The sequence below is a fragment of the Amphiprion ocellaris genome, chromosome 4 (assembly GCF_022539595.1).
Source record: "Amphiprion ocellaris isolate individual 3 ecotype Okinawa chromosome 4, ASM2253959v1, whole genome shotgun sequence".
Classification (NCBI taxonomy): Eukaryota; Metazoa; Chordata; class Actinopteri; family Pomacentridae; genus Amphiprion; species Amphiprion ocellaris.
Window position 1 is genome coordinate 29,503,274 of NC_072769.1, and position 12,782 is coordinate 29,516,055.

The 12,782-nt window shown below is 42.2% G+C and overlaps 1 protein-coding gene across 1 annotated transcript in view; it reads right to left on the minus strand.

Annotated features, from left to right (window-relative positions):
* The window catches only part of ccdc85al (coiled-coil domain containing 85A, like), a 31,319-nt gene extending 20,985 nt beyond the window's left edge, over positions 1–10,334 (minus strand). Inside the window, exons 1-2 of the mRNA XM_023273223.3 lie at positions 9,623–10,334; positions 7,244–8,342 (exon numbers count right to left, since the gene is read on the minus strand). Of these exons, the coding sequence (XP_023128991.1) occupies positions 7,244–8,342; positions 9,623–9,868 (1,345 nt within the window). The 5' untranslated portion in view covers positions 9,869–10,334. The remainder of the gene's footprint in view (positions 1–7,243; positions 8,343–9,622) is intronic.
* Between the last annotated feature and the right edge of the window lie 2,448 nt (positions 10,335–12,782).

Here is a 12,782-nt window from a genome sequence, read left to right on the forward strand (position 1 = left end):
GATTGCCAAAGGAACAGTATCACTGCTGGAGAAGTTCCTCAACAGCTCAAAATCTAGTTGATTTGGTGTCATATTAAAATGATTTCATTGTCACTGTGCGTAAGAGCTGATAATTAATTGGCAGACATATTTTCCTACTCTTAATATGGCAGAATGAGACGTGCAGTTTTTCCCTTATGTTCTTGCAACCTTTATGTTAATCATCACCCCGATTAGACTTGTGCTGTGTTGTTATGAAAATGTAAATTGTCATTGTGGCTTTTAAAAACTGACTCAGGGGTTGTGTTTGATATGAAATCAATTTTTAAAAAATGGGAAATGTTGGGCTACATTCTCAACTTAATGTCTCTGCTACACTCATGCTACTCTTATACTGTTTTAGCATTTAACAGTATTAAGAAATGTATGTCAGCGTCAGTTGAAAAAAGGTACGACAACCTGATCATATTTGTTAAATTCTAGGATTATTCTGTCAATGTTCCTTAGCAAAGTCTCTCACATTGAGCATACATTGAGTCAAATGACTCATAAAGCTCAAATCATCACATCATTTCCTCCGTCTCAAAAACAAAGACTCCCCCAGTCTGCCAAACCTGCAGCTCACAGCCTGCATAGTTTACATAATGCACTCAGCTACATCAGTCCTGCTCCGCTTTCCTCCTTCACTTCCACCTTTCCACTTTCACCTGTTATCCTCTGACTGCCAGCTCTCAGCATGGCACACAGCTACAGCTGAAGTAAACATAACACAGCTAAATGTGGTTACTGCTGGTGACTTTGGGACTGACAGTGTCCCTTAGGCCCAGCCCTGCCCTCATACATGGCAGCCACTCAACTTCCAGTTAATTACCTGGCCTAGCAAGCTAATTTCCTCTCAGCTCAGTGGGCTGTTCCCCACTGGCATGGCGTAAGAGGACAAAGACTGTTCTCCATTCCACTGGGTTTGCGTGTCTACCGGATGACTGGGGCTACTGCGGAACATTCGTCACAGACCTCTGGGGTTTGGGCTGGAGCGACACGAGTACACGGCAAGCAGCTTGCTTCATAACTCAAACAGCTACTTAGGAGCTGCTGGTTGGGGTAAATGGTTAGGAGCATCCTGGAACTGCTCAACATGCTCACAAATTCTGATTGAATTATCTTTCTTGATCACAATAACATATAATTTAAACATCAATGTCAAAATGCTGTGCAAGTTCAGAATATTGTAAATGTTTATCTTGCCTATAGCCGCAGTACATAATCATTTTCCTTGCTGCTCCCTAATTTATAATTTAGCCTGCCAAAAATGATTTTCATTCTCTTGTTAGACACATTTCACACTCCATTTCCCATTGACATTCCTGCTGTGATGAGTATTTGGCTGAACTTAACGGTGTAGAACCAAACCAAAAAGAATTGTCAGCTTTGTTTGAGTATTACACCACAAAGAGGAAATATATGGCTGTTTGCTCCATCAAAGAGGAGAGAGCTTTAAAAGAGACAAAGCTGACAGTGGCTTGATTAAAAATGACAATGATATGCACCAGAGGTAGATAAACAAAATGCCTAATCATGCACTCCTTCCTTAATGGCTGCTCTGATGGTCTATAGGCGAGGGTGTGGATAAGTGGTCTCAAGTGTGATTACAAATTCAAATGCCATGATAACATTTAAAAGAAACGTTTTTCTCCATTGCAGGGTTACAATAAAGACATCTACCTTGAGAATTTCATATCTCCAATGGCCTCAGCTCTAAGTAGATGTGGATTTCTTTTAACCTCTGCTTTGAAATGATAAAACACATAAATAAAAGATACCCACTCAATGTAAAAGTGAAAATACTCTGCTTATTTGCAGGAAAATGCATAGACTTTAAATAGAGTCTTAGGCAACAAAACACAGGTAAATGCCATAAGTTCTAGAAGTAGTGAAAGGTAAAGCTGGGATGGTAGCAGTAAAGAAGAGACTGTCTGGTAATAATACTAATCCATTTGAGTTACACCAGCCTAATGCTCCCCTAAATCCTTTCACGTCAAGCAGCTGTGACAAACATTTGAGTTTCCTCATGCCGCTTACGCCGCAAGACTTCACAATTTGTCAAGGGATGCTTTCCATCCATCGCCTTGGCAGACAAATGAAGAAGGAGAGGACAGAGTGGAGTCAGAGGAAGAAAGGAAGATGTGTTATAAAGAGGAAGACAGAAAGAGAAAGAGAAGGAAGGGAAGAAAACAGCCAGTAATCCACTCAAATACTTCCTCAACCCTCTTTCCTCAGCTCAGCCTGGCAAACAGTACATCCTCCAGCCTCCTCCAGAAAGACGGCTTTGTAATCAGAGGTTTCTCTCTCTGTCCGACAGCTGGTTGCTCACACTGGCAGCCAATTAGGATGGAAGGAGGGAGGAAGACAGAGAGAGAAAGAGAGAGATAGCTTGGCTTTCTCAATGACAGTGGAGAGGGAGAACATTATCCGAGGCCACAGCTTCAGTGATGATTTCCTGTTGCACTGACAGGCAGCAGCACTTCTAAACAACAGCCAGAGGAGCTGGATGGTCTGAACTAATGCCATAATTATAAAGATTAACAGATGCAAAGAGACAGCGGGATGATCTTTGCTAATTTACTCAGATATTTTATGCTTGAGAATTGGAAAATCGGGCTCCCAGTGTGTATCAGTCCTTTTTGTATCAAAAGAAAATAGAGTTAGGAATGAATATGCGGTAAATCCGCCATACACAGACAAAACAAGCTTGTGTAATTGACTATCCCTGAATCTCAAACCAGATCGGTAATTGTCAAATCAAACCTTAGTGTCTAGGCAGAGCAGGTATGTCAAGCATTGGAGCAGTGTTTATGAGGTTGGAGCCAGAGAGATACTTTACATTTAAGCAGCTTGGAGGGAATTCTTCTCTTACAGAAAAGCTGAAAGTAAAACTGTAAGTAAACAACTACTCATGTAGATACTATCTTATCTACTTATATCTACAAAGATGTTAGCATGCCCAGATAAATATCTTATTGTTGAAACACAGGCTGTCTTCCAAATTGTCTACTTTTTCCTTTAAATTTAGGTTCAAAGTACAACTTCCTTTGCAAAGTGCAATGTATTTCATGCAGTATGCAAAGTTTAAACTCCAACAACCCCTGTCAAATATTACTAATAAAGCTCATACATGTTACATCTACACCCTGTTTCTTGTCCAAGTATGTTTCTCTACACTGAATAAAGCATCTTTCAGATATGAAACTTTGGCAGATTTGGGGTATCTTTGCTTTTAGGTTGGGGAAAATCATAATGTATATTCAGCGTGAGAGAGTTTGCTGAGGAGCATTAACAGATTACATTTTCCTTGGAGCTAAGTAGCACTACCTTGGAACACAAGGGTAGAAACAAAGCTGCACCTTTTATCTTGATCAGTCATTAGCAGTCTGGGGAGGATGCTCAAGTTTGGCATGGAGGATATAGTGTTATCCTATGTGGTTTAACATTATATCTTGTACATAGCTATTGGTTCAAAATAAGTTTTCAACTAAGAGAGTTAAGTAAGTACAATGATTTAGCTATTGAGCTGCAGAGGATAAAATCTGCAACCCATATTTTTTATCTCAGGTGGTAAAATCAATGGTCATTGGCTAGAAAAGCATGCTTTGCCCACCTCTGTGTGAAATCATTCTAAGCTGCTTTTTAAATTCTGTGTATGTGTGTGTGGTATTCGCTGGCATTACAAGGGCAAAGGTTCTCCCACACAGTGTCATGTCTTTCTTTTCCCCTGCAGCCCTTTTCTCCCCTTCCGATCATCTGAGCAGCTTAAGCTAATGTGCAGAACTTGTGATTGCTAAAGCAGAAAACATGATTAAGTCTCTCCTCTTTTTTGAAAAAGACCCTGGGTAAAAGATCCTATAGGCTTAGCGAACAGTCTCCTCTCCGGTCTGGGTCAGGAGACTAACTACAGTGTTCACGGTCGATTATTTCCACTAAGACATACATTTTGATCTGAGTCCTGAACTTAAGGTGTCATTGTTTATATAGACAGCTCAATATCAGGCTATTACAAATGTAAAAAAAAAAAATATTTTTGCTATTCAGGCACTTCTAAAAAAGTATCATTTCATCTGTAATTTATAAACTAAATACGCCCCCAAATTCTCCAAATGCCATTTTAGATACACCACTTAGCTATTTCCTGAATCATGTATTGTTATGATGAGAGGATAAGCTTTGGTATGCTTCTTTTCTTCCAGAGAAAGTCTCTTCCAGAAAGCTGAAGTTCCCTGTAATGTTTTGCAAAGGTAAACTAAACCATTACTCTTTTCTAGCGAGTAGACAAACGACAGAAAATGTGTGATTAGATTCCCAAAAGAAGCAAGCAGGGGTAGCAGATTGCATTAAAAAGCTGCAGAGGTCAGAGTATTGTTTTGTTTTCTTTCTGGATTTTGTCAGGAATTTAAATGGCCTGAGCTTTAGCACTGTTCAGTGGCACGTTAATATGAGACGTTCATTTGTCTGAAAATAAGCCTACGCCGCTACAGTGACCCTGGAAGGGACACTTCCACCCAAATCACACACTCACATACATGCATAAGCATAAATGCAAGTACGGAAAAAATGAAATAATACTGTGCAAAGGGCTTAGAGGATAATCCAAGTGAATGGAGTGTACAACATCGTCACAGGAATTAAATTCCCTCTTCGTCCAAAAAAGGACATGACAGCAAGGTTGGGTCAGAGAATGACATGGCCACAAATCTGCCCTCCCACCTCAAAAAAGGCTTCATCTATAACTATTTATATTACTGATCCTTTTACTTTCATCATCGCTTGCACTTTAGTTAGTTATAATGGCATTTTAGCACACTTTCATACGTCAAAACCAGACAGGATTTAACACAGACATACCAGTGTTAAATTCAGAGGCAATTAGGCAAGAATCTGCACCATAAAAGCAGAATCTTCAAAATTTGGCTGCATGTTGATCTGTATCTTGATCTAAATATTGTCTGTTGACTCTTGAAGTTAGTCCCCTTGTCAGGTCAGTGGAGGCACGGAGGCCCTGTGGGGACATGTTCATGGTAGAGATACAGCCTTTCTGACAGATAACAAGCTATGATATACCAATATGACACCACAGAAACACACATGCACACACACTGCTGTCACACACAGGCTTAATGAAGTCTTTATGGCCCTGGTTAAAGGCTATTTGGTGCATGCATTTCACTCCAAGCTAAGTTCACAACAGTTATGCCACAGTTGGCAAATCACCAAGCCTGAGGGCCAGTGAGTGCCCTGTGCACTCACAACATTTGCCAGTTAAGGATTTGTGAGGCATTAATGTGGCGTGGCTTTTGCAGACATCATATGGGTTTCAGGTTACATCAAGATTGAAATCTCTCAGAGAAGTACAGGGCTGCACGGAGAGCTAAAATAGAAACAACGATGATCCAAATCAAAGGTTGTGTGTGTGTGTTTTATAATAATCCGGTGAAATCCATAGAGATTGCAAAATGGCGAAAGAGTGCATGTTTACTACGAGACTGTAATTTCCAAGGCTGCAGTGGCTGCACTGTGGTTTTTAAAGGCCTTCTCCAGCCATTTAGGGTTTTATTTTCATAAAGTTGAGAGGGAGATCTCTTCAGGGAGACTTTGATAGCAGTGCAATATGGTGTGCACATGACCAGTGGCACAAATAGTGGAGTAAAAAATGAAAAAAGAATGAGAAGAAGAATGCTGGGCTGCTTTCTCACCTGCACAAATCTGATCTCTTTACTTTTCCTACCTCACAAAAAGCTTCCTCTGTATGTCTTTATATTTCTTATCCTTTTATTTTCCCCATTGCTTGCAGTTTAGATAGTTATTGTGGCATTTTAGTTCATTTTAATACATCAACATCAGACAGAAGGTAGTTTTTGTTAAACTCAGAAGTAATTAAGTCAATATCTGCACCATGAAAGCGGGGTACGGATGTAAAATCTTTCATTTTGAAAAGTTACACAAAATGGGCAACAAAGAAAACCCAAATATGTTTTATATGTGTGAGGGGAAGCAGACAGGTGAGAAAATCCCATTTCAGTCTCCATAATGTCTCAAGCCCCAAAATATTATATTTTCTATATTTGTTTTTGACTTTTTGCATCTGAACCTTTGATAAGTTGGCCCATATGATGCCACAATGACATGACCGGGGTTACTCTCTCCTGCTTTACTGCTGCCTGTGACAAGTAAACTCAGCTTCATGTGTAAGAAGAGTGGAATATCCCTTTAAAGTCATATAATATTAACAGAGATGGTACACTCTCTGTTTCACTCTATAATTTGTCCTCTTTGCTTTCTATTTGTTTATTTACAGTGGAACGTATCAATGCGACTGATAAATGGGCATAAATGACTCATCATTTTGTAACAATAGTAGCTGATACCCTTCCTGTAAGTATTGGATTGTTGCTACTCTGTGTAAACTGGTTTTATTTCCCTTGTAATTTCAGCCTCATAATGCAAAGTCAGGCAGATATTTCACCTTGAGGAATTTGTCCTTTAGCATCTGAGAGCTCTGTGCCACTCAGCACTTTTCCCCCCCGACTTCAGAAATCATTATCAGCCACTGTGGGGTATTTAAACAGCAGCCAAGTTGCTACTTTGATTTTCCCTCCTCCTCTCTGACATCCTTAACTCCCACTGATCTCACCGAGATGGACATGACTGGAGCAAATATTTGGGGCGGTAATTCACTGTCTAATAAGTGCGAGCGTCCTTGTGTTGCAGCAGTGCTGGATCATTAGAGCTGCATCTGTTCAACTTATATACAGAATGTGTAAAATAAATATGTCTGAACTCCATATTTTCTCACTCAGCACTGAGCCAACCCACATCCCTCTTGAGATGCTAAAAAAATCAATAAGCCTGTAAATTTTGGAGGAGTCAGAATGAGGAAGAGTATCTCTATTTTCTCAATCAAATAACTGCATTCCAAACACATATCGCCCAGTAAATCTCCTTTCAAAAAAAAAATGTGAGGTTTTACAGGAAAAGAAATGCCTCTACCTCATTGATTCCAAAAAATAAATCGGCAAAAGTTTGAGATGCTTCTATGTGAACTTTGAGGGATGAGTGCTATCTTTGCGTGGGAAAAATGCTGTCAACTGTATTTCAAGGTTGTGTGCATGGAATAATTTGATCATTTTAGTTCTTTTTGGCTTTCTTTGTAGGTGGACGATGGTAGACAGGACATGAAAACACAAACACTCACATAGTAACACTGACTACCTACCATTCATGCCGTTATAGATGCTCCGGTGATGTGGTGACAGCTCATCTCCAGCTGGCCTCCTTTGCCCTTCTCTCACGGGGCTGCCAAACTTCACGTGGTCGGGGCTCATACTGTACTGGTGCCTATGAGTTTCAGGGCTTCCTCCCTGGACCACGCAGCTCTTTTCATGGTGCTCACCGGTCCCCAGATGTACCTGCCGGTGCTCGGGGCTCCCACATCCTATAGCGCTAATGCTGCTCCGGTGGTGCCGCTGAAAGAGCTCCCCGCTGCCTCCCTGACCCAGGAAGTGCTGCCTCTGGCCCAGGAGGAGGTCAGAGCTGTGGTGCTTGGGGTGCTGCTCCGGACTACGTCGGCCCACGTTCCTCCCATATTTTTCTGGGCTAAGACCCCGCATGACTCGACTGTGGTCAGGCACAGATATGGAGCCACAGCGGGGCCGGCAGAGCTGGGGGAGGGTGTATGGATACTCTAGGCTGGTGCTCCGGTGGCGTCCAGCTGGGTGCTCAGGGCTGGACACCTCCCTATCTCCTCCACTTCCTCCTCCTATTCCACTGATGCTGCTACACCTGGGTTTGTGCACGAGCTCTGGACTGCCTTTCTCCCCGCCGCTGCCTGCCCCGCCCACTCCCGCGGCCAGGTGAGGCTGCTTCAGGTGGGGATGATCGGAGCTGTCAGCACTCCCTGCGCTGGAGGTGCTGCTCCCGTCCCCTACGTCTCTCATCAGCAGCCCCTGACCCGGCACCAGCAGCAGACTATTCTGGCTGTCTATGGAGTTGCGGCATCCTCCCATCCCGACGCCGCCTCCGCCTCCGCTCCCACCGCCGCCACTTCCTCCACCCACCACCCCCTTCTCCTCGTCCAACAGCAGGCAGAGCTCCTTCAGTTCCAGGTTCTCCCGGATCACCTCCTCTTGCCGAAGCTCCAGCTCTTTCAGTTTCTGGAGGTAGAGGGTCACCTCTTTGCGCATGATGCTGGCGCTGTAACGCCCCAGACGCTGCCACTCTCTGGACACACGCTTTCCTTTCTGACGGTCATCATCCAGGAAGCAGCACAAGTCCCGCAGCTCACGATTGTCCTCCTGCAGCTTCTGGTTAATGTCCTGAGAGCAAAAAAGAAGCAGAAAAGAACAGAGTTTAACTGGGCTCTATGCCCATGCACTAGGAGGGATCATAAATTAAGACATTGGTGAAGGAATACAAATTTCTCTTTGAAATGTTGTGAAACAGAATAGTTTTCTTCTGTTCATTTAACTCCAGGTAAATTGCTGCAGCCATTGTCCAATTTGAATCCACTTCACCGCTCTTTTAGATATCAAACGGTGTACACAATCCTAATGAAATGAAATCCTAATCCTCTCAGTCTCTTCCATAAAAGCACTGACTCACTGTGTACCATTCGATGTGAAATACATAATGTAGATTACAATCCTTTGCAGGGAAAAAAGATGCCACACACAAAACGCAAGGGCTGAAAATGAAATCACACACCCCATTTTACGGCAAAGCAGCATTTACTTAAGCATCCCTTCTTCACCTCCAAAAGACCTCCCTCTTTTCTCCTCTATCCTTCTGTAACAATGTAACTCTCCCCTATCCTCCCTCTCCCCTTCACACCCTCCAGCTCCTCCCTGTGTAATTAGGCCCTGTGGATGGGTGGAGAGGTGACGAGGTCTCCAAGAAAAGCAAATGATCCCAGTATGTTTCATCTGAGGCTTCCGAGGGCCTGGTCTCAGCTTTAACTGTAAACACTGTGGACATTGTGCTGTGTTTCCCTCATCAGAAAGTCAAGGCAGCAGGTACAGGTTACCAAAAGGGAGAAAGCCTGCACATACTTTTCAAAGCAAATGCCACAGTCTGCTGAAGGGTAACTGTATTGCACAAGCTGTTCGAATCATGTGGAGGAATTTTCTAGGAATGCAAGGTGTGTGCACACAGAGATCGATCTGGAGGCCAGATTTGAGTGCTGGCAGATGAACAGAGCTGTAAATTTGCAGAGTGACGTTCAGGATTTCTTCAGGCTCAATTCCTACCTCAGAAAGCCTACTTTTATTTCCTTTGTAGCCGAGTGGAAAATGGCACAACTTCTCACTGATTTTGCTCACAATCACAAGTTAACACGTCCTCTCAGTCCTAATTTCCCACCTCACACAGAAGTTGAGCTTATTCCCTCAGGTTCAGCATGTGCACACACACATTAATCCATACCACACTCTCACAAAGGCCTACACAGTGAACTTCACTGACGCCATCTAGTAGCTTATTCTCACACCATGTCTGCAGATGCGCTCTCCTAACAGCAGCACATCTCTCCTGCCATGCGCGTTCTCAGGTGCGCTCCAAACCTATGATCTCATCGTTCAACCAGTGCGCGCCCCCTCACCTTCAGCCCCCTGATCTCGTTCAAGTGCAGCTGGAGGCTGCGATTGACCTCCCGGATGAGATTCCCGTGGTCCAGAATCACGCTCATCTTGTCGGCTTCGGAGCGTCTCAGCCGGCGCACCAGCTCCTCCTTGGTCCACTTGAGCAGCTCCTCGTCGGTCAGCCCGGAGATGTCCTCAGCCGGACTTTCAGTCTTCGTTATCGACAGCTGGAGCTGGGGCTGGGGCGGCGGAGTCGCCTTCTCCATTGGCACGGCTCCTCCGGCACCGACAAAGAGCAGAAAATACTAAGAGGCTCGCCGGCACCCTCTGCTCGCATCCGCTCCCCGGTCGACTTAAGGTGGAAAAACAGTTACCGATTGGAAACCAGATGCATAGTTTGGCCTTTTTTTTTTGTCTGTTGCTCCCGACTCTGCCACTCTCTGCTAGAGCAACAGCTGACGATGAAGGCTGAGAGTGATACAGGAGGAGGAGGAAGAGGAGGAGATGCTCTACTATCACTGCAACATCCTCACTGCCGAAATGGACTCGCCGACATCCAGCGGGACTCGTCGTGTCGGTTCCGTAGCTATCCAAAATTCAGTCCGGACCGGTCAAAGTGAGGGAAGCTTCGGCCGACACACACCTGCCGCTGGTTGGCTCCTCACAGAGAGGAGAGAGTCCGCTGTGCACAGCAGAAACACTGGAGAGGAAGCAGCTCTCCTCCTTCTATCCTCTCCCTCTCTCCCTCTCTCTCTCTCGCTCCCTCCCTCCCTCCCTCCAGGGGCTTGAGGCTCACCAAAAATACAGCTTGGTTGCAGCGCCACCTAATGTTCAAATGCGGTCCAAACAAGTTGTGTGTGATGCTGAGTTCATGACCTCTCGGAATGAGCCCACCCTTTTATAGTAACACGCTCCAGCTGCGCTAAAGCTGCAACACATTGTAGTACTTCAACTGTAGTTTATCGATTTGACTTTTTCAGATTTCATTTTCAGCCACTGATATTTCAGTTATCAAAATTTAAACAGCTATACTCCACTAGGCAAAGCCTGTGTCATGATTTTCCTTAGGCAGATGCCAAACTTTCGGGTATGCAAGCTGACAGCAAACGCATCGTGGCCACAGGCAGCAGGTGACCACAGTTTCTCTCAGCACCATGGACAGCTGCTAATGTGGCGCATTTGTGAGACCTTTACCTATAAAAGTGTGATCTATAAAACAGAGCTGTTTAGATAGGTCAAAAACCAATATATACCTATTACAGAATATATTATTATTATTATTACTGTGAGCAGTAGTGATCACTAAATGTCAAGGCTGGCTGGTAACACAGCACATGTAAGATTACTACTACTGCTAGTAGTAGTAGTAGTAATAGTAGTAGTAGTTGTTGTAGTTGTAGTAGTAGTAATACCTTTATTTATTTATGCAGTACCCTCTGAAAACAAACTTACAATGAGCTTTAATAAAAAGTTCATGTCAGATTAGACAATTAATGAAAACAGACCAAAAAAAAGAATAAAATTCTAAGGATACAATACAAAAAAGTAAAATAGCAAAGTCAAGTTAACTCAAGGTGATTTTTCAAAATATAAACATGTTATATAGCACATTCAAGATAACCATTGTGTCAAATATTGATCACATTGAACATGACTGTACCCACTGTTTATGCTTACAAAAAATCCTGCTAGCCCCAAGCATATAAAAAATGGTGTGTAGATTAGAATGAGGTCCAAAATACTATTTGATTATTTGCTTAAGTTGTATTAACTATTAAGATAGATAGATAGATACATAGATAGATAGATAGATAGATAGATAGATAGATAGATAGATAGATAGATAGATAGATAGATAGATAGATAGATAGATAGATAGATAGATAGATAGATAGATAGATAGATAGATAGATAGATAGATAGATAGATAGATTAAACTTTTATTAATCCCGCAGTGGGGAAATTTTCAGTGTTACAGAAGCAGAAACAGTACAAAGAAAAGAGCAGCGCACAATGCACACACTGCATAGATATACATAGTTACTTTCTCCTAACAATGACAATTACCAATGATTTCTTAATAAAGGGCAGGTAGGATTGCCATGTTTTCTTCTAAAATTTAGTGGAGTCTGTTTAAATGGTAGTAAATATTTATTTCTTTCACTTCCCACCAAAACAAACAAATGAACAAACAAAAAAACACACACAAAAACAGAAAAATTATTTTCTATTAGCCTTTGTAATTGAGTGTAAGTGTTGAGATAGCAGAGTAAAAAAACAAATCTGTCAAATACAATGTTGTCACACAATGCAAAATTGTCAATGCAGAACAACAACTGGCCGCAGCGGAAGAAGTACTCAGTTCTTGTACCTAACTAAAAGTAGATTACCAATACCACAGTGTAAAAATACTCTGTTAAGAGTGAATGTCAAGCATTTGAATTTTTATTAAAGTAGAAGTACAGAGCAGCGTTAAAACCTAAAGTAGGTATGCTACTTTAAGCTAGGTAGTAGACTCATTATGCAGAATGTATGATTTCAGAATAGTGCATAATATTTGATTATATTTATTGATGCATTAACACATTCAGTCTATGTATGTTTGTTACTTTAATGCTGAAGCTGGGACAGTAAAAAACACACATAGACTGAACATGTTAAAGTATCAATAACATGTTGAGTCTATGTGTGTTTGCTACTTTAATGGTGAAGCTGGTAAAGGTGAATTTACTATTTGTTATTATTATATATCCTCTTGGGGATCAATAAAGTTGTATCTTTAACTATAATATTACATCATAAGTGATGTGTTGATTATATTTCGTATTATTAAATTCAGTCTGAAAATTGCCTAAAGTTATCAAATCAGTGTCTTTGAGTAAAAAGCAAAATATAAAGCAGAAGAAAATGAAGATACTATAAAGTACAAGTAACTCAAGATTATTGATAAGTGCAGTGGTTGAATAAAGGTGTTCAGTTAACTTCCAACCATAACAACTCCATGATGAACCACTGAGGCCTATGCAGACTGTTTAGGCCATACAGTCTATGGTTTCGGCACAGCAATCCTGTGACCTGCCTCCGTTTCCCATACTTAACCACTTCCGCTACGTACGGAGAGCACGTATTGACGTAAGACGTCAGAGCCAATAGGAGACGGCCAGGCTTGTAGTAACACGT